At 37.9% G+C, this 23,217-nt stretch overlaps 2 protein-coding genes across 6 annotated transcripts in view; one reads left to right on the forward strand and one right to left on the reverse strand.

The window, feature by feature from the left end:
- LOC139967844 (insulin-like growth factor-binding protein 7) overlaps positions 1-12,608 on the reverse strand; it is a 30,676-nt gene extending 18,068 nt beyond the window's left edge. The window contains exon 1 of the mRNA XM_071971976.1: positions 11,472-12,608. Coding sequence (XP_071828077.1) covers positions 11,472-11,931 — 460 coding nt within the window. The 5' untranslated portion in view covers positions 11,932-12,608. The remainder of the gene's footprint in view (positions 1-11,471) is intronic.
- Positions 12,609-15,451: 2,843 nt separating this feature from the next.
- The window catches only part of LOC139967845 (rhotekin-2-like), a 41,424-nt gene continuing 33,658 nt past the window's right edge, over positions 15,452-23,217 (forward strand). The window contains exon 1 of one of the 5 annotated variants that reach the window (XM_071971977.1): positions 15,452-15,663. In XM_071971977.1, the coding sequence (XP_071828078.1) occupies positions 15,454-15,663 (210 nt within the window). In that variant the 5' untranslated portion in view covers positions 15,452-15,453. Of the gene's footprint in view, positions 15,664-22,019; positions 22,170-23,217 lie in introns of those variants that run through there. The other 4 variants (XM_071971979.1, XM_071971978.1, XM_071971982.1 and 1 more) reach the window with 4 other exon arrangements.

Raw genomic sequence — 23,217 nt, forward strand, 5'->3', positions numbered from 1 at the left:
TATATTTTAATTAATTCAACAAATTAATTAACTTCAATTATTCAAAAACTGTTCGTACTAAAGGCTCCTGTAAATGTATGTGCATGATCTGTAGTCCTGTAGCAACTTGGTTCGTGCACTTAGACGATGAGATGCGCCCCTTCTCACACCCCTTCCCCAATGGGTTAAGGAGGGGCGATCACATGGGGGAGTTATCATAGGTCTATGACAATACTTTGTGTAGATAAATGTACATTACCACACACCAATTAAATTTAGATTACGCAGCAGCGAGAATGATATTTTCCGTCCCGGATATTACTTTATTGTGCGAAAGCAACTGCGTATATTAGGCTATGTACATTTTAACATATATCACGTTGTATTGGTGTGCACTTTACAATCATATGGTATCCAAATTTGGCTCTGGTAATTCTTTCTCTCATCATCACCGTCCTAGTTTATCCTCAATTAGTCTTATGGCCCAGTCGTTCCTTGTGCCAGTTTTCTTTTATAGCCTACTGTGTGTGACAGGTGTATGCCATCTCTGTGATTCCCTATGTATACCTCGGACTATACGAATAAGTAATAAAGACGTTAAAAGAGTCATCAGCTATTGATGGTCGTGACAAAACGTGCACATAATTTATTATGACGTCATTCACAGTGCTTTATCACTGTTGTAATCGACAAAACATGTAATACTGATCGGCTATGATATGTTGAATCATATTACACATCAACGACTTGAGTAAGTTCATTAAATATCGTAACCTTTGATGTCTACTACATGTGACTGTGTCGTAAAGGATCATGTGACATGTTTATTATTATTATACATGTGGTATAATATGTTTAGAAGAACATGAATGTTAAATCACTTTGTCGGTGCTTATGGTACCCAGTAAGGTTGGTAGGTATCATGAAAATGAAATATCCGTATAACGGTGAAAGAAATATCGATAATATTATTATAGTATAGCAAACAACCTTAAAGTCCCGGTGTCTACTATGAATAAAGGATTTATAATATACTAGGTTAAACCTTACAAATTTTGATAATATTTCAGACGTTTCAACTTACATTATACAACATAAGTTACTACTAACAGACGGAGAATTTATTTTTTATTTTTAATAAATCAAAAACGTTGTGAACAGGGAGAGTTTTATGCGATCGAAACATGATCACTCTCCTCCAGGAGTCGTAATACCAGAGAAATGGGGGTCAATTTTCCTCAAATACAATTCGTTTCTCTGTGTTTTGAGAAATGATAATGAAGTATTGATGGCCAATGACAACGATGTCAAGTGTCAATATATATATAGCGAGGATCGATAAAGGATTCAATTTCGTGAATCGAAAATAAGCATCGACAAAAAAGAAAGAAAGAAAAGTCCCGAAAAAAAAAGGAAAACAAGAAAAAGAAAAAGATATCGCGACTCAATGCAAGTCGGGAAGATTTATGTGGTTGTCTATTATAGTTCAAGGTACCCACAATTTCGAACGGTCTCCGAATTTGTCTCCAAAGACGGTATCGTACTTAACTTCGAACTGATTGCCGAAATTAGCTTGAAATATTTCGTTTCGGTATGACATGGTATAACCGTTGGATTATCGTTAGTTAACAAGAGGTAAGCACGAAAGTACGCATTGAGTTTGTGATTTGTATCACGGAAGTACTATTTGGAGTGTGTCATATATAGGTTTACTGTATCATATATCGAACGATGAGCCCGAATAACGTTTACCCAGGTACATACTGATTAACGTGAGAAATGGGGAAGGGATGGGGGGGGGGGGGTGGAGAATGCGAATACTTTGATAGTTTCGAGAAAAGAAGAAAAAAGAAAATGTTGAGCAACCTTGAAACAGCAACACCTTCGCACAGGGGTAGCCGGGGGGGGGGGCACTGGGGGAACGTTCCGTACTTTTTTTTTGCAAAATACCAAATGTCACCTACTGGCAAATAAAATGTACCCCTTTGATGAAGAACTGTCGTTTGGATATCTTAAGCCTTTGTTAATTTTAATATTTTATTTTAATTATTCACGTGCACCATAATAGTATTGATAGCATACTAACACATCATATATATTTGAGTAATACGGCCGGTGTATATCGGTTTATAGCATAACGAGTGATGGTTGTGGAATGAGAAAGTGCCCCTCTGATGTTGTGCCCCCACTTTTTAGAAGCTTCCCCCCCCCCCTGCCTTCGTACCTCAAAGTGGAATTCCAAAACTATTTTGAACTGGCAGACAGCGACAAATGCGATAAAAGTTACCATTTGGTTGTGTGAAACCTTGGTCAGTGCCCCACCCTTATTCTGTTTTTTTCACGGTATGTAATGTATAGTTTCAATGTTTAATTGCGACTGAGGGTTTGATAAGAAAGGGCATGGCCCCATCCAGACTCATTATTGGTTATTATTGTTTCGTCTGTCGATCTGCTAAAAATACATCCAACTAGCCTACATCCATTGACCAACAAACGAATAATACGTTCATGCATTCCCTTAACTGTTTATAAGCAAGACGGCATTCCACATGAAGAAATGCTATTAATTTACACAGCATAGCTGTGAAAAGTAAAGATGGCCCCGAATGATTAACAACGTGTCATGGAGGTGATCTAAATATAATATAACATATACTTGCATGTACTTCATATCCTAAATACTTTGATACATGACAGAGTCGCTGTATGGTATGCGGTAAGTTGTCAGCCTAACATAGTATCGATGCATGGCGCCAGCTTCACGTGTCCAACTATAGGCCTAAGCTATATATTGACATACAAAATTCTTGACATTCTGTTAAGTTGTTAAATAGGCAAACTGTTTGGGGAATCATTCCGGATGTTGTATTGTATAGTACAAACAATGTTTCAATGAAATATTTTTAGGTGTATATACATAAGCTGACTTGAATCTTGATAGAAACGTGTTGTTACTAGGCATATGACCTTAAAGTATTATTTCACGTTAGATACATATACCTACACGACAAGTGATAAACATCATAACATTGTTACATTTAGCTAATATCCATATATACTGCTGAACCAATCGTGGCGACTGGAGGCAGTAAGTGCTGCTCATCCATGTTCACCTGTGTACCAGACCCGCTAAAACGGAAGGTAATATACTAAATAAGTGAAATAGTATTTCGTCAGTAGCGTTTAACCAGAATGGGGGGGGGGGGTGGGGAGGAGGCGGGTGCCCAGTCAAATGCTTTGCCTCCCCCAACTGAAGGCAAAACAATGTTTGGATTAAAATGCATTTAAAGGCAAAGTCGATGAAACTGAGCTTCAATAAAAACCCAGACTCAACCCGTTGTCTGTTCTCTCCCTTCAACCTTGATAGCTTCCAACGCTACTGGCCCCACCCCGGTCCTTCCCCATCCTACTCCAATGAGCCACTTACTTCTCTCTAACTTATATACTCCTTAAGGTATGGGATGGCTACAAGCTCCAGAAGGAGTCTACACTGGTGTTTACTGTACTATAACGATATAGATTTAAGTGGAGACACGATCAACAAACATTAAACACTATATTAAGATAAAAACATCCGAATATTTAAACTAATAAACTTCGAACTTTAGAAGAAATGTGGTTTAAGATAAACACAATAGTGCTCCTAATAAGTGTGGTCGACGTATACTAGCAAAAGAAGAAATCATCACATCCGATTCGTGGTTGGTATAGGCGTGAATATAATTGTAGATATTTTATTTGTCACTTCAAAAGTTCTCATTCATACTCTGTGAACAAAGACGAGGGCAGAGAAAGAAATAGAGGCGAGGAATGGTGGAGCGCTAGGAGGAACATCTCTAAGCAATGCAGTGTATATTGGAAACCACTTATGTTACGAACTTTTTGTGGTTATTATACAGATGCTCTTTAACTGAAAGAATAGCTACAAAGTCTTTTCAGAATATCAACAGGTACCAGATCCGCGAAAACAATTCTAATCTTACAAACCAATGCAGCCGGTGTCGTGCACTGTTCTCAATATTTTGATTTGATCAACAAGTCCTTTGGGCAAGACTTTCACCTTGAAAACGAAAATAACTTTCTACTTTTAGAAAAGCTTAAGCAAGAATGATATACAAAAGTGCTATTAAGGGTAATGTTTAATCCCCTTGTCGAATTACAAAATATTGCCTTAAGTGAATTATGTGACTAATTCCCACCATAAAACTCTCTGATAAAGTGCATTGTCAAATCACATGCTATACCTCCACCATATCCCCCCCCCCGCCCCCGACATGGGAAATACAGTCAGAAATGTGTAATTTTTCACATCACACCCATATTGATTGACCTTCATTGGTTACCTGTCTCCGCAAGGATCGAATTCAAGTCATAACTTACAATATTATAAATGGCACTGCCCCTCACTATCTTGGCTCGTTCCAGAGCCCCTGCAGATTGCCAATCGCACACGACGGAGGAGCAGACATTCGATGGAGATACGACTTAGCCGGGCAGATTCGCCCAAAAAAAGCTTTGGCGCACGATCCTTTGCCTATTTTGCACCTGATCTATGGAATGCACTCCCCAATGACATCAGGGCAGCTCCATCATTAAATGTTTTAAAGGCACTCCTTAAAACTCACCTTTTTCGAAAGTATTATTCTCTTTGAACCTCCAGTCATATTGTTTTTGTCACCATCTTGCCATCTTTTGATTGTTTATATTGAAATGTATTTTCTATTTATGTTTTGATAGTCTTATTGTTGCTAATTTTCGGCTGTAATAGTTCAATATTTTAGTTTTATTGTATGCTGTCATATTTTATTGCCTTTGTCTTTAATTTATGAATTTTATTGTTTTTTAATAATTATTGTTAAGTTATTAATTTTTGTAATTCTTAGGATGCAATATTTTTAGACTGTAATATTTTTAAGCTAATAAGCTGTAATATTTTTTAAGTTGTATTATTTTAGGCGTTTCTGTGAAGCTGCTTTGAGATCATTCTTTTGATGTAAAGCGCTATATAAGAATGTATACATTATTATTATAACTGTTGTGTTGATTTCGCAAAAGATGAGCTAATTGGTTACATACCAGCTAAGAAGACTATAATTTGACACAAGAACTGTTAGATATGCTGGCCACATGGTGTCACTGAACTTAAAAGATCAAATTTTACACCCATCATTCAGCTTTGGGATTGGGCTATCTGTTGCATGGTATGTACAGTTTTGTGACAATCTTCGTGTTGAAATTTTTCATGGCAAAACCGTAAGCAACGCAGTCATCACTGAAGTTTGGCGCCATCAATTTCGGATGCATTTTGCTTTCCTTGACATTCCCAATCTGTTATATAATATTTCTCGTATAGGCGCACAGACAGGAATTTGCTTGAATGGCTATATAGAAGGGCCTAGGTCTTAGTCTATTACATTCGGCGACACTATATTTAATGCAACATATTAGGATATTGTGGATTTTTGCTCATGTCTACACTTGTAGTGTGGAAGACACTGGGTATATATGATACCATATAACACTAACTATAATACAAGAGGAGGCTTAACCTCTTGACAAGTTGAGTGGCGTATTCTATGTAGCTCTTATGTGCATTTCAAACTAAACGGTCTCACGTTACTTTTAAATAAACTATTTAGGAAGTTTTAGAAATACTTCTTCCTTGAAAATACTTGAAGCCAACGGTGGCCTTTTAATTCTTAAAAGAGATTATCCTCTCAATGGTCCTAAACGGTATATAGGGATGTAGCTGAAGAGGCCTGGTCAATCTCCTCCTTATCAAAATACACCCCTACGCCGTGTAGGTTGAATAGAACTTCCGAGGTATTTGGCTATTGTGAACGTACTCGACTTGAACTTATGGCACACACCTTCCAGACTCTTTCTATTCATAACGTTCTTAATGGCGTTTGAATGATAGGCAATATGTAAGCTGGACCTAACAACACCTATTTGCATTTAAAGAATGGACGGTTTGAAAGCTGTAGTCAGGATGAGTGTTTCGCACGAATGGTGACATAAGGTCGCAAAATTTTTTGGTACCTTTGTGAAATATTGACAGATTGTTAAACGCTTCTGTCACAAGCGAAACAGCTATACCTACAAAGCAAACCAAAATGTCACATTTTACTACTTGCAGGCTGATGACAAAGCTTTTGCCCACTGAATGTTGCTGCACATAACATACATGAAATTCAAGTTATACTTTTGAAGCTATTGTATATTAGTATTCAGACTTCTACCTCTATAGACGTCAAATGACCTTAGACATGCACATTAAAAGACATGGTAACTGCAATGAACTCACAGGAATAAGCATTCAAAAGTATGACTCCTATAAGGTCCTGCAAGATTAATGCTTGAAATTATGGTGCTTACAAGGTTGTCAGTCCTATATGCCTTCGAGCGTCATTGACCCTAAATGACGTTTGACCTCCACATTAAAAAACAAAACACGTTTCATCATTGCATACACATATATACGTATATCAGGTATAATGAGTACGATATGCAGCTAGTTTAGGGAACTTCAGGAACAATTGATTGAATTAAGACCGATTTAACACAATTTCCTCATCCGGGAACCAATGTAATAAGCCACATTTTGGGAAAGTCCGAATCAGTTTGTGACTTAATGTTTCTTCACCAAGAAGAAGGAAATGATACCTTAATTGCAGTTAACGTGATTGGGTCTGGTACGGTCGCTAGCAAATCTACTTTATGATCATCGTTGAAAGCACGATAAGACTATGTTTAGAATATAGTGATTCCAATTTGTTATCAGATTGATTTACTGCCAACAAGTGTCTCGTAGCAGATTACAAAGCTGTAAAAGAAAAGTAGTCGAACTATACAAGAGACATTACACGCCATGGTTTGAGGGACAATAACACCCATCGACCCCTACCTCCAAAGGACCCTCCCTGAAGATATACAACTTCATTGGTGAAACACCAAAATAACCATTAACTAAGCAAGTATTAAACATAAGCTTATAACCACTTCCGCTATGCCTGCAATCACCCACGGCGACAATTGTCAATGTTTCCCGTTGTTTCTCAACGGTCAGACAACAAGTCCTATAAGTGGTCCGCGGAGACGCACTAAAGTAAATCTATAACCCAAAGTCTCTTTTTCTATCACTTTTATAAAAGAAAATCGATTCTTGTATTTAATAGCAAATAAAATGTAACACAACGGGAGCAAGGGACTTTTATCTCCGCTTTGCTTTGAACTCGTTCATATCCCATCTGGATCACAAACGCATATAGAGTTTGTTCTAAGACTCGGATTGCGCCTGGCGTCTGGTTACAACATGGGTCTTGAATTGAAAATGTCAAGATGGTTATAAATTCTAACAAACTTTGACCTGGTAATTATTGTAACAACAGCCAAAGAAATTAAATTGAAAATATTAACAGGCTCTCCTTAACCAGCGTGAAAATTGATCACCTTGTCTTCACTGCATTATGCAGAATCAGTGGTGTGTTGCCAACTCCTTTTGTCAAGTGTTGTCAATCGATCTGAAGTGATTTAATTTCTTGAATCCACAAAGACAACAGGTTCACAGCTTTTTCAGAGGCATGAAATGGAGTAAAAATGTAAAAAAACAGCATTTTTTCTCTCCAGTAAAACACCGTCCTATATCGCACCCTCGCCACAAACAAATAGACTCCATTCCACACCCTTTAATTACAAACGCTTACCGTTACGGCGTGCCTGTTGGAGTTTCAGTTGTGTGTGAATATACTTACATCACCTCAAGCAACACGAAGTTAAAATGTTTGACACTTGTAAAAACCCTGCACAAAATGGAGTTTCAATCAAGATATATTTGATATTTGGAATACTCTCTTAGCCTATTATCTGAGGATGACATCATCACCTCAGTTTGTTGATGATCAGGGACGTGAACACATAACCTACACATTATTATGTTTCGTGCTTTTCTTGTAGCTATATACACAACAGCACAGTTAATAAATAAGCACTGCATAATATGTCCTTGGTAAATAAGTGCAGTATTGTAATCAAACGCGTTATTTATGGGCAAAAACGGATTAACGTTTTTCCAGACTGTTTTGCTGTAAACCACGGAGTCTTTATAACAGTCAACGGCTAAGCTAAGATAATCCAGTTACGTTAATTGAACAACCTTAAGTTTTCAAAAGGTATGTTTTCAAACACCTATTATAGTAGTGTCGAAATGTCTAGTGACCTGGGTGGCAGTTCTTTGCCTTTACAAAAAATCTTCTGTACTTTTGCCCGCAGTCTTCCTTCCACATGGAGATTTGAAAGAGGTTTGAAAGTATTATACTTCCAGGGTCGGAGCATCTCACATTTAGTCAAATATTTGGCAAATAAGGAGCTGCTCCTTCCAAGGTCATGTCAAGCATAACTGCATTCCAGGCACTGCGCAGTCTACCCTTAATCCTCTTCTTATTACGTTACAACATTATCAGCTTATTGCTCTGTGTCGGAAAGGCCTGAACGGGGTATGAGAAATACCAAGGACCCTTCAAAGAACGAAACCGCGGACTTTTGTGGTTTGAAGTGACGGACTTAAAGGACTCGAGTATTTAGTTAAATTTGCACATTTATTGCTACATTTATCAGGGAGTTGCTAGAAACTAGCAACTCCCTGTATTTATTAATGAGTCCCCCGTTTCCCTTGCTTACGTTTTCCATTCATAGGGTTAGAATTAGGTATAGGACTAGTCCCGTCACCATCACAATGATCACATGATACCCGTCGCCAAAGAACCAATCCTCTTTCTTTGAAGACCTCCTCATCGCTCTGCCCGACTCCTATTTGACCGTTTTTCAGTCCTCATTCACACCCCCTCTCTTCCTTCCTCTTCTATCCCACATCCACACAACGTCTTCCAATTCCGCAGGCTGTCTATCAAATTCCTCGTCGGTTCATCGCAAGTTTCCCAATCTCCCAACTTCCTCCGACTCCAGTCTCCAGTTCCCACATTCCCCTTCTAGCCCCCCATTCCATGTTTGATATCCATTCATACAGTGTGTACGCACTACTTCACGTGTATTGCTATTGCAGAGACATAATGTTGTTAACACAGGGAGTTGTTCAACTCCCTGGTTTAACACGCTTGACAGAGTTTCATGGATAGGTTGGGATGAATACAACGGTATCTAATATACTGATTGTCAGCCGATCGGAGACAATTCGTACCAATCCTTGCCTGAGTGGTGAATGAAATTCAATGTGACAGAGGAATGTTCAATGTGTTTTGCTGATTTAATAGTCTAACATGCTAGTAATAGCCTACTATATAGAAACAACGCGTAGAAAACGTTTGTTCTTGGGGTTACGGCAGTATACCCAGTTCCTTTGCGGGGCACTGTTTTTGCCTCTCTCACATCTTCGATCAGTTTCCACCCATGCCTGCTACCCGTGATACACGTCTAAGATTGCAAGAAAATAATTATTATAAAATACACTTTTTGCAAAAAGAAAAGAAAGACAGAAAAGGACTTCTTCCAGGCTTCGCTAATTTCTAAAGCTTTGTATTCTGAATAAAAGCAGTCTGCAATTCTTTCGGTCAAGGTGTCGCGACTACGGTTGGCAAACACCGACGACTTCATCCGGTGAGCTTTTTGAATGGAACTGAGCAAATATTTAGGTGTGTAACACATTGGTTGCACGTGTTAAAATACGCACAATCCATACCGAGGGTCGTTCTTTTATTATGTAAATACTTTCACGTGGGATATCAGACTATAATGCTTGATACCTTCACTAGAAGCATCCTGATAACAGTGTTCATAAGTTTTATGCACAGCTGATAGCTAGTATGTCTGTCGACCGTATGTGAACTTTAAGAAAAGACTTCCAAGATGGAAGTATATGGCCACGATAAGCCAATCAAGATTCCTGTATATACTGACTAACAAAACAGGTGACAAGAAAAAAATCAAACAATTGTAAAAAGTGCCCCATGAAGTGGTCAATTAATGGTAAGACTTCGTGGCCAATTCGAATCCATCTAGAATATTTTCCTTACATTTTTTTGTCTTATAACTGGTTGCATTAGGTCATATAAACGTTTACGGCTGCTGTATTTTCCATTGGATGCATGGTCTAACTAAGAGATCATTGGTGTGCTTACAACCATTGAATGCCTTATGATTATTAAGCCATTCAGTTTGGTGTCAAACACAGAATATTATTTGGGATTTTAAAACTTATATTTATTGTTTTTTTTCAGGTAAACTACATGCAAATATTTGATTTTTTTATGCCAAACTTTCATTTCTCTTGTTGTTATGTTGGTGTACTGAATGATCATTATATTTCTACTTTTCTAGGTACTTATTTCATCTTTCCTCTATACTGGTAACATAAGCTATACCAACCGACTAGAAAATATAGCACCAGATGATGGGCCTGGCAAATAGTAGCAATCAATGTTTGGTCACTTCTGTTATTATCGTCTGGCGATTCAAACGGCCACAGAACCCAAGGTTAACCTAACCCAGTGTTCCCCACTGAGAGATTCAATTGCATCAACCAAACACCACAGTCTCTCTGCAAGACATATGAAGAAGCATAAACCCTACCAATCTGAACAAAGTCATTCTCAGGAGGTGAAGAGAGATGCATTTAGTTTACGACAGTGTTACATGTTTGCAAAGGACCCGAGACACTTATAGTTGTTTGTGAGTGATTCAATCGCCAATGTCACAGAGAAGAGCTTGCTATACTTATATATGTTACTCAAACTAAAGCGTTTCAAAACAGTGAACGTATTAAGATGTAAACACAATATAAGGGACTTTATTAATTTGAAACCAGTCTAAGGCATTCATCATGAGAGAGTAATAAGACAATGAAACACTATTTTGAAACGTTATCCGTGACAAGTTATAAAATTGAAATAAAAATCATCACAACATTGCGTAACGGTATGGCTCGCACAAAGAGATGCTATTGAAAAGTGTCACAGTTATGGCAAATTTGACCATCCACGGCTGACATCTAAAAACTAGTATCAGTGTTGCAAGAGGAGAGAACGTTTGGCAATTCTTGAATTATTAGGTATTCTTGGAAAAAAATTACTGTAACGAGCTACTCATATTAAGCCAGGGAGTATACATAAATATCATATTATTTTTCATGTGTCTACCAAATATTGAAACGGTGGCTAAGACAGATATTCATTTATTAGTCTTTCACACAAGAAAAGCCGTCACCAGTAACAACTTACAGGGCGCTCTTTTCATTCACAACTCTACTGGAACATGACATTTTCCTTTGTTGCTTTTTGAAGTTTCCTCTAAGGAACCCTAAATAACACAAGTCTTCAGAATTAATGCAAATATTAATTGCAAAATATAGAACAGAGGTATATTCATTTACAGATTAACTTCATTTCCTTGTCGTTATAAGACGACGATATGTCATAAGAACGTTGTTGTCACTTTGAGCAACAGAAACAACCCTACTAGTTATACCAGGTTGCACTTACCTCCTCCACATGTGCGCATCTTCGTTTCGCCGATTTTCGGTTCTCCGTTAACTTTCCGTTCGTTGTTCAATTTGCGTAACGTACAGACATCATCGTAGAGCTGACCGTCAGCACCACACACAGTGTCCCTGTCATAACAAACACATGTCCCAACCTCACCAAATTCTACCCTGGCTTGGAAGTGCAGCATGTACCTTGCACAAAACAAACCCTTCCCGCAAATACCGTCTTCCCAAGAGAAACCCCCACATCTCTCTCCGAGTCCCGATGAACAAACTTTGCAACACCCACATGCGTCTTTCGTGAGTTCCATGCTCGTGCAGTCCGTTCGAGACACCTTGGAACAGGCGCTGCGGTCACATTTTGGGCACCCCTCGGTAATAAGGGGACCTTTGGAACGCTTGGTCCTCCCCTCAACCACGGCGAGGCCGACGATACAGAGCACTACCAGTAGTTTCATCTTTCTTGGCAGCTTGTCAAACAGCTTCTGAAGCCCGACAATGAATCGCAGGAGAAATCAAATATTGGTAAGATGAACCTTCTAGTTGTTGGGAACTCCCGTTGCGTTGGAATGACACGACACCGATGTCAATTTAGGAAGTGCGACCGTGAGAAAGGTAATGCACTTCTTGTACTATAAGAATGTCGACCCAGCGAAGGAGAGGCTGGAAAGAAAGTGAAGCTAAAAACTAGTATCGAGTGGTAACTGAAGAGGTAAAACTCGAGACTAATTGTTATAGCACCCAGGAAACCTCCACGTGTGAATGAACTCTGTAAAGAGTAACCCGTAAGTTCCCGTTGCAGTAAGACGGTGCTCCCTCCGCGAGAATTACTCAAGTGGAACGTTTCCGAACAAATAGACGTATTTTTTTGTGTGTTGTACACGATCGGTTGTACTGGCACGATCTGGTCGTGTATTACTGCGCGTATAGGCTATATAATTGTTACATGCCGTCTGCACGGATTGGTTACCAGATTAATGTTCTGAGCGGGGTTTGCCTTGATCGAAGAAATCAATAGCGGTTTGAAAACCATTACTTCAAAGGAAATCTCGAAGTAGACTAAGATGGATTAGGTTGAATACAAGGTAGAAACCAGAAAGTAATTAGCTGGAATCACTTCATGATATAGGTTTAGTCCCCAAAGTAAATGGTGGTCAGGCAGACGACCCTTGTACGATTAATGGCCATATATTAAAATAAGTTGCACACGATCTGTAACTCCCGGTTCAAAGGTCAAATAGTAAGTATTTCTGGGCATGCGTGCATGCTGTTCTAGGGCCCCTGGCAATCATCTTCACCCTGCATGGATACCGGAACGGGCTGCATGTTGCCCCCTCCCCCAACACATTTAAGAAGAGCATGTGAACTGAAGAAACGTTCCATTCTTCACCTGGATTCGAACCCTGGCCTCCCGTTCTACATGCAGATGTCCTTACGTACCTAGCAAGCACGCATGATTGGGTACTACATTCAACGTATGTATAGACAGACCTTAACCAATAAGTCCTCTGAAAGAGAAAGACCTAAACAATAAGTCCTCTTAAAAGAGAAAGACCTAAACAATAAGTCCTCTTAAAAGAGAAAGACCTAAACAATAAGTCCTCTTAAAAGAGAAATATTTTGGTTGCGTTTCTACTCGATCAAAGCATGATATATTGTTTGATTGTTAATATTTCCGTTAATCTTAGCAAACCTACCGAACAAGAATAAAAATCACTTGATCAAACTACACCATACCGAGTCTTCTAAGATGACTAGCAAAAAGTTCATGACACTTTTTAAGCACTTAAGTAAGTCTAGTCGAATTAAAAAGAATTTTCCTGGCATTCTTTATGTTTTCGTTATATAGTATAATTAAATATAGCAATTGCATTAATTTAAATGAAACTCTGTTAATTAGATTGAATAAAAACTTAATGAAAGTCAATTACAAATGAAACTTGATTTATAAAACTAATCAGTAAAGCTATTTGATATGGGACTTTAACACTGAATGATTTATAAGAAATAACCAAATTATGGTGAAGAATTCTTATGTTAAGCTGTAACCAAAGGAATAAAATTGCTAAGAGGATTAGAGACAACGGTTGTGGACAAAGTCGGAAGTAACCTTGTGATAATTTCCAGCAATAATCATTTTCACATATCCCATATTTCAATGAAATGGTGGTCTAATCTTTTTGTTCCATGCAAAGTTACATCGAGCCTTTAGCGGCATCGATATGGCCATCGAATATGCTAGAACGTTAAGTTGTGGTCACTCTTGCTTCTAAAAGTAATTTACCGGTATATCTTCGAATAATCATCTCCACACTGCGTGTGTTTCTTCCTTTGTTTTTTTTTTCAATTCATCACCGATTTTTCCAATGCAACACTATTTTGGTATTAATTTCGAAATCTAACGGAATTTGCTTTCCTACTTTCCTACCACACCCCCCGCCTCCACAATCTCTTTTCGAGAAATACTGGGTTAGCCACTGACATCGTTGCAACCAATCGTAAGAAGTAGCAAACATAGCATAATACGTGAATATTCTGTGGTTTCATGTGAGCTTGAATAATGGTAGAGAGAAACGCGACCAGCTAATTTCGACGATATAGGAAATATTGTCACCAATTTCCGCCTGCTGGAATTGCTAACACGTTTGCAAAGGTCCCCTTTCCTCTTGTAGTAATTCCGACACTTTGATTTATATTAAGACATTGAGGAAACGTTAAAGTACGGTAATGGTTTGTCTCGGTGAGGAAAGGTGCTTTTTTCATGGGACTATAAAGCTGTTTATATATATGACTTTAAAGCACATCTGTGACCTATACTGATAACCCTTCAGTTTAAATACGTTACCTTGTTGACAAGAACCAGTTTACAGCCAGTATAACAAACAAAAATTGGTTACTTTAACACGTCCTATAATTGCAAGGGTCATTAACTGCGTTTAAATTTGTAATGATATTTGTTGTTGGGGTTTTGCGACACCTAATGACCAAAAGTTATCAGTCAGTCGTAATCATGGTTCCCCTCAATTAACCCCTGTGTTGTCATTTACTTGAAATAAAACGATGTGAGTCACCGACATCGGCCATTACTTACTACACGCAGACGCTCTATTTTCAGTAACCGCGATTTATAGAAAAAAAAACTTTGTTACCCGGGTTCTTAGTAAGGGTAAAATCCGCTAAAAACAAACAAACATGTTCTTGAGTTTCTAGATACAATGGTTGTATTCTGTATACATACCCAAAACGGCCTGGTATTTAAAGTAGGGTCGCGTCTCTTTTAAAGCACAGAATCATATAATAAACTCTCAAAGGAGGGGTGGTGGGGGGGGGAAGACCTCTCTCTTAGACACCTTTCACTTCATAGACCATAGCATCCGCCACTGGAGAGAAAATTTAGTGGATGTGTTCTAATTTTCACGATATCTGAAGGCAAAACTGAAGACTTTAAAAATGGAACCCGGTGACAACCCCCCCCCCCCCACCCGCCCCTCCTATGCATGTACATAGTTTGCCGGTGTACCGTACACCGCATCGGTCACATGTGCAGTGATATCTAAACTTACCTTTCCTGTAGTGGTATTTAATACTACTGATAAGTTACGCTCATTGTAGATTAGCACCATTGACAGTTATTTGTGTAATATTCATCACCTGAGTTGGTTGTTACTGTGGGACAACTTGAAAAACACTACCCTTGAACTTGGGGCATTCAGAAACTTTAGAAAGTGGGGGCGACAATCCAAAATGATATGAGCTTCACAAACCATTGCGGTGGAAGATAGAGCGACAAAAAAGAGAGACAAAATCAATCATTTACTGCATGAAAGCAAAAATGTTTCTATGACGCATGTCCTTGATGAAAATTTACCATTTCATCGAAAATGTGGATACATTTCTCATGGGGCCTTTTGTTATTTGCACCAACATGTTAGCCTGTTAGGAATAAGCCACGGATCCACGGTCCGTTTTAAACAGGGTCTATGATTATTTTGTGTTTCTTTATCTTTTCTTTAACAGCGCCCCTTGTAAACGGCAGCGTCAATTTCAAAATGTCTTCATTTGAGCGGCACTTTCAATCGTTTAGACGGTCATTCCGTCGGAGAAAAAGAAGTTTGGCACCTGTCCCTGAAAATGACAACCCTTCAAAGAGAAGAAAGAGTCTAGAAGCTCCACTCAAGCTTTCTAAGCGGGTAAGTACGTGAAAACATAACGGTTGAGGTAGGCCTATACAGTTGTTGCTAATGTTATATCTAACGTTAGGCTACACCTTATTGTATGGATAAAACTAATGTAATTGTTATTGATAGGCTAGGCCAAAGGTACAGCTGGTCTCTAGCCTTTGTACTTGTACTACTGTAGCCTACGTACAGTACTGCTTGTAAATTCATAATTGTACTTGTAGGCTACTCTTACTTCATGTTACCGAACGTTATTAACAAATAACAGTGTTAGGCCTCGTTCTATTGTACTTTGGCGAGGTTGGAGGTAGTTAGAAGTAAATGAAACTAAGCCACAACTCTCTCCTGTAAATAATTAAGCTTAGCCAAGTCGGATAGGCAAAGGCCTATAATTGTTGTAAACTTGACTGTCTTGAGAATCACTTTAGTCCAGGGGTAGCTGGCTAGAATACAGCCCTACACTTAACAAGGTCAGGTGGGAGACCCTAGCATTCTAATGCCCAGTCAGCTCATTCGGTAACCAGATCTCTATAATCCTCCTAAGCTACTTCAAATTCAGGCTAAGTATTAGTATTACAGTATTATGAAGTGGATAGACTGAGGCTAGGGTATAATTATAAGGTCTACAGTAGTAAAAAACAGTTAATTCTCTGAAGTAAATTACTAAATGCTCAATTGTGGAAAAATATCAACTGACATACAAATGCCCATTGTTGTTGACTAAAATAAAGTTAGGACCTAGCAATAGGCCTAACCAGTTGAGTATTATAATATTAGGCTAATGTTGTGTATAAACGTGAATGACACACCACAGAAATAAATTTTGGATTTGAATCGAGTCCCTGCTATTTTATTTAAGCCATGCTTATGTGCATTTTGGTAAATCCATGTTGCTAATATAGGCGTAATAATAAGCATATTTTAGTGCATAGACTAGTCTTGGTTAAGTTGGTTTACAAATTATAGTATTTGTACATTGGTCTACTGTGAGTACTACTACAGTTGTTTGAAATTTGAGTGTCAACAACAGGCCTCCTAAAGGTACATGGTTGAGAGAGGGCTTAAGTATTGTGTAAGACCAACATGCTTTATAATCAAACAATAATTCGAAGAACAATGAAGGTACAATTAATAATATCATGAAGTAGATGTTTTGATGTCAAATCAAAGTTTCCGGTTCAGGAATGAACATCAGAATGGGTACTTGTCATGGAACCTATTCCAGTTTGAAGTATTTCTAGTCGTGAGCAATATTCAACACATATATAATTAAACCAGAATGGACCTCGTCACATATAGTTCTATATATTGTAATATAAATGTTATGTTCATCAATTTTATGATTACCTTGGAATGTAATGTCCACATATACAGGAGAACTCCATTTGCTACAAAGATAAGAACCACAGTACAGAACATCAATATTCCTTTGCACAAGAAGAGATGAGGATGATCTAGATTATTGTCTGCATTTCGTTACAAAATCACTTTAAAATAGTGAGGTACTTTGACTTCCCAGATTTTAGCCTCGGTTGCAGAGAGAGAAACAGAAAGCCCCCCCCCCCTCAGAAATAAATATGGCCCAATTTGACTGACAGAAACAGTTTTGTAAAACACACAGACCAGTGCTGTTAGTCGACTCTTTCTTTTGTAATGGATTAATCACACAGCTCTTCTCGCCATTATTCGATTACAGTTATGATATCATCATTTTCATGTTTACATGTTTGCAGAAATACAGTCAAACAAATATTTCTCCATGATGCACTGTCTTCATTTGTTCTTTCGTGTCTTAACATGTGGTGGCTTAATCATGTTGAAACATCTCCCAAACAAAACTGTGAACAACTTTCAATCTACAACATTTCTTACAATTCTTCCTTGTAGCGATGTGACTGTGATGATTAGTATGCAAGAGTTTTCTGTAGAAGGACGTTCAACGTGCTAGGTTAGGCTCTAGCCTAGCGCGATAGCAGGCGCATATTTGCACATTTCAATTAAACTACACTGCAATCACACTCAATCAGACATCCAATAAAACAGTGAACCAGGCCAGTAAAGAAGTAACTGTAAACATGTTTGAATGTATGACAAATACTTTGGCAATGGTAAATGATTAAGAACTTGCGAATTTGCGATTTTGCGCAATGAACAAACATTCCACTGAAGAACAAGCATATTACTGACAAGTAAACCTAAATCTAACCAGGGGCAGGTGCTTGCCAATTTTTAACTCAGCACAATGTTAGTGTAGTATTGTGAGAACCTGTACTATTGAGATATTTGCTGACAAACTGCTTTAGTGTTGTTTTTGATAGGTTGGGCCATTTTTCAAAAGCAGATTATGTGTAGTGCCAGCTTGTAGTCGAGATATCACAACTTAGGATTTGAGCGCGATTAATCAAACTTCCAAAGTGTAATCGCGACTACTGGGGATTAATCGATTACAACTATCAGCAGGAGACTATGCCAGGTGATGTTGAAAAAGGCGACTAAAATGTTTTCCTGAGTGGACACTAGGAATTGGCTGAAATGAGCTTCTTCATTATACAGTCAGTGTGCTGTTTTGGTCAAGGCCTGTCTATTGATAAATACCACATTTACTCACTTTCAGAGGCCAAGAAGTGTTTTGTTGTAGGCATACTCTATTGTCTGTTGTTCAGATTCTAATAAAATTTGAGGATTTTAAGTTGTCTCCAAGCTGTCCCATAAACATGCATGCATGGAAACTTTAAAATACTCTATTACTCTGACAAAATGTGTAAGCTCATACAGTACCTAGTTTTCAACGTAACTTATCCTCACCTGCATTTATCTTTTGTCGGTCTTGAATTTGAAGATCTGTAAGATTGTTAAATTATTTTTTGTCCAATAGTTATCAGGCAGGCAATAACTTTGACTGTGTGTATATCCTCATTGTACATTATTATAGTATTGCAGACCTACAGTATATCCAATGCAATTAGTGAAGTGTTGCCCTCTTACTTTCCACTAGCGCCTAAATAAAGTGTGCCATATATGATGACGTTCTTAAGATTACATTCGATTTTGAAAGTTAGCATTTCCCTAGGTTATTCAATCATGAATTACTGTGCATTTGCTTGCAGTGACTATGCCTTTTGCCTCAAAATGCACAGTAGCTGCTGTGCAAATATTTGGCAGCTTCAGAGCATGATCATTTATTCACATTACCACAATACTACAACTGATGTTGTTAAATACTGCCCTCTAATTGTCTTCATCATTTCAAACCTTACATAAAATTGGTTGGTGTAGTATCAGGATTGTTTGAACCAGATGACTTGAACCATTAAACATTAGACCTATATAGATGGTGTTCAATCCTTTTGTAATTTGGTCAGTGGGTCATAACACTCACTGTGCAGCAGCTGGGGTCTCAAAAGTCGGCCTGCAGGGCAGGCAAAACCTGGCCAACAGAAGATTCTAGTTTGTCCCAGGAAGAAAATTCACAAAATAGTTTACTTATCATCAGGTTAAGCCTTGAGCACTCTACCGGCCTACACCGCACATTGCTTTTATCTAGGCAAGGAATAATTTAGTGCTCGAATTTTGTACATCAAATTTGAACTATGCTCTGAATATTCCTAGGTTACAAAATACTTTATATGGTACCTGGGTACAAGAAGTTGCTATATATTAGCACTTTAATGGTAATTTTGCATAGCATTTTGCAATGAGATCATATAATTATTCCTTGCTGCTAGGTATTTTAAGGTGAAGGTTTAATTCTGCTTGGCCCTTTGCTCTAATCAATGTTTCTCTCTAGCCCTTGTAGGGAATTAACTGAGAACCCCTACTGTACAGTACAGTATGTTTTGTATTACTTGGAGATGGAATACAATGGCAGGTGCTAATGAAAATGGTAACCTTGCAAAATTACATGCAAAGATCTATGAGGGGCAGTTTGACAGAGCCTCATTCATTTACATTTGATATTTTGTAATGGACCAGCCCCTAAACTCAAAACTGCTATCCAAAATTCAAACAGAAAATGAAATAAAGTGGAACAAGTTTTTATCTTTTTATGATTGGGGTGGGATGGTAAGGATGCTGGCCTGATGGGCAGGGATGGTGAGGATGCATGGTAGGTACCTACATCAGTAGACTCCCTTGTGTGTTTCTGCCCAAAATATATCACCATAAACAACCAGAAAGTTCTTCCTTATACTGCAAGCACTTCACATGCACTGCAATACAGTATACTGCAGATTTGCAGGCAAATGCAGTTCTAGTCTAGTATTATTTTTACTTTTCTCTGGTATCTGACAAGCTTCATGCTTATCAAGACTGCTACTGTACTTTATGCATGCATGTAATTTACAAGCACTCACTAGATTATTCCCTCTGTACTAAATATCATATCAGCTACAGTATAACTTTAAAGGGACATCCTACTGTAGCCCAGGATTTCAAAAATATAGGGCATTACTTACAGAATAGAGAGTTTGTGAAACAAAGCACACACAAATTTAATCAGTGAAAAATACAAATTTGTCACACTTTATTATGTGGAATGTAGTTTATCCTAAATAAAATAAATGTTTCAAGTTTCTTAACCTCATTAACAGTCCAACTATCATAATGAGGTTTGGATAAAGTATGTTTTCCTTTTGTTTCTTCTGGGTTATATATCTTAAATCCAAGACTTCCTGTAATTCCTTTAGTTCTTCACTTTAAGGGCTTGTTATTCATCATTATAGGATTTGTACATTTGATGCACTGAGTTAGTTCTTAATTTGTGAACAACCTTGTCAAGTAAAAACAAAACAAAAACATATTTGTGTTAGAAGATCAGCAATGGTTGCTATTGAGAAGTTTAAAAGAAATATTTACCATGTAACTATATGTTGGAGTTATGTGGGAGAAATACCATACACAAACAATTGTGAAGAAGCGTTTTCACTTTTCCTCTGTCAAAATTTGTGGTTGCTCTTTAAGCTGTTACCATGCTGAGCAGGGAACCTCCTACTTGGTCATTATCCCATTGCCCAGAAGGGATCTTTTGAAAGCTTAATAAGAATCATGTTCCTATATTTTGCTACCAATTTTAAGCTTCTCTTTAGAATGGATTTGTGACCTTTGCAGGGTCATGTGAAATCAAGTGATATGAGGGTACCTCTATTACCCTGCTAAGATTGGTGTACTTGGCCGGTCCTTATGGAACTCAGTAGCTAGGTATCATGTAAAAACAGTAAAATGTCCCTCAGAAATAGGATCTTAAGACCGCAATCACTGCTGCATGCTGCCAATGTGTGTATGTACAGTATTGCTTCAAAACTGAGCTGAAATTGGGGGAATTTGAGAGGTAAATGTGGATATGACTCATGACAAAATATCTTCTTATAAAGTTTGCTCTTAGAATGTTGTACTGGATTGACCAGGAGGAACTGGGCACTCTTGTTTTTGTTGCTAAGGGATATTTTGGTTGTTGCTGAGGAGCTGAGGAAAACTTCTTGCAGCTTGACATGGCAGGTGGCAGAGTGGGATAGTTTAGTGTAAAGTGTACACTGTGGTTGGTAGTGCTACTCTCTCTTTCTCTCTGACCTACAGTATCGTACTGTACATAGTAAAACATGTGTTGAATCCTGCATTCCTTATTAAAGGCAGATCCATGATGGGTTCGATGCTATATATACAATGGGACAGCTTGCTGCTTTTAAAGTTCTACCACATGTAAAAATTGTGTAGTTTTGGGCTAATTGTTTCAGTGTGTATCTGACTATCTCGTAGAATCAACAGATTGTCTGTATCAAGGACGAAACTGTTGAATGGAGGAAGGATGAACGGGATATTTTCCTCACAGCCTTCTGATATAGGTCTGGCATTATTTGTCGATTGTATCTTGCCAAGTTTACACATGTAGCATAGATGATTCAGATTTGAATTGGCAACACAGTCAGCTACAGTATGATTAGTTACTGATTTTTTACAAGTTTTGGAACGTTTTCTGCTGGTATTTCATCACCCGGAGTGATAAGTTTTGTGACGCGGTTGATTTGTTAGAGTCGGTTTGGATTTTGATCTTTGGAAGTTGCCGTTGGTGTAAGAATCTTAAGTCGTTTGACTTAATGGTAGCTTGTCATTGCAGTATTACTATTGTTTGCCGGCAAGTTATGACGCTTTTGGTGTAAAAAAAATGGAAAAAACTGAGTGAGCATGAGAAGTCCATTTTTGTTAAGTATATACTGTAATTACCGTAGCAACAGCTTGCCAGGTACACTCCAGATGAATTCCTGTTCGTACACCTCTTCATTTTTTGAGAGACTTCTACTTTTGACCTCATAGAGTATTTAAATAATCAACTCTTCTGAACACTCGTACAGGCGCTGATTCCTAGTAGGATTCACAGGAGTGAACTAGTCATGTGTTGTCAGTCTGTTTATAAGACTCACGTTGCATGTGAATAATCGTTATCCTTCATGATGATTCACATGTGAACAATGATCCACGGATACCTTCCAACTCTCTTGCTCATTCATCAGAGAAAACCATATCAGGTAATTACAGTGATGTGTACTGTATCGCTGTTGCAGAGATAGTATCAAAGTGATATGTACTGTAAAGCTGTTACTGAGGGGTTACAGAGGGGTGGGGGGGGGGGTGGTTAGTAACTTTTCTGTGTTACTGCTCTTGCCATATTAAAAACTATCAATTTACTGTATAAAAATATCACCTTCTATGTAAAACATACAGTATCTTATTTACAGGTTATTGAAAATCTTGAGAGTGTCTGACATTACTTTATTTGAAGCCTCCTTCAACACACAGTCTATCACATATATGATGTAAAAACCTAGCCTCTAATTTGCATATTAAAATTAGGGCTGAAGACTGAAGTTTTGATCTTCACAAAGTTTTGAAGCTATTAATGTTCATCAGTTTTCCTGCATCTTTCTGGATGAGAAGAAATACTTCAATCTTACAAGTGTGGCCATATAATTTGAGTGTATCTGCTAACTGGTGTTTGGCACAAACTATATTGATATTGGGGATATATATTGATTTTTCCTTTTTTTTCTTTCTGATATATTGATATCAATCGCCAAATCAGCATAAATGATTACCTGATAACCACAAAGGCAAAGGCAAACATTTTACAATTGAAATCAATTGAAGTGATCGTGCAAGAAAATGAAAATTTTGATAGTTTTGACGTTGCTTGTGTTATTTTTGGTTCAATGTTTCTATTAAACTGGTTCTTCATTGAAGCACTGTTTTTTCTACCAATGTTTGCTTTTATAAAGTTGTTTGCACAATTTATATTGCAATATTACTAACTTGTTGTGGGGTAGATTAGACTACGAATTACAATACATCAGATATGAAAGATCTCATATTGCAATACCTTTGGTATCTGGTGAGAAGTGGAATCATGCTCTGTAACATGCAACCAGCTGCTTTAAGCTGATGTTGTACACTGTCAGCATGGCTAGCAGAACATGACACAGTCTCCTTGTATGTATACATTGTGTCTTATCAGCTTCATTCAGTGCATTATTAATTCAGACTTAGAAAAACCCACCAATTTCTTCCTTTTTTAAGATT

Source organism: Apostichopus japonicus, chromosome 5, assembly GCF_037975245.1.
Source record: "Apostichopus japonicus isolate 1M-3 chromosome 5, ASM3797524v1, whole genome shotgun sequence".
In the NCBI taxonomy this organism is placed as follows: domain Eukaryota; kingdom Metazoa; phylum Echinodermata; class Holothuroidea; order Aspidochirotida; family Stichopodidae; genus Apostichopus; species Apostichopus japonicus.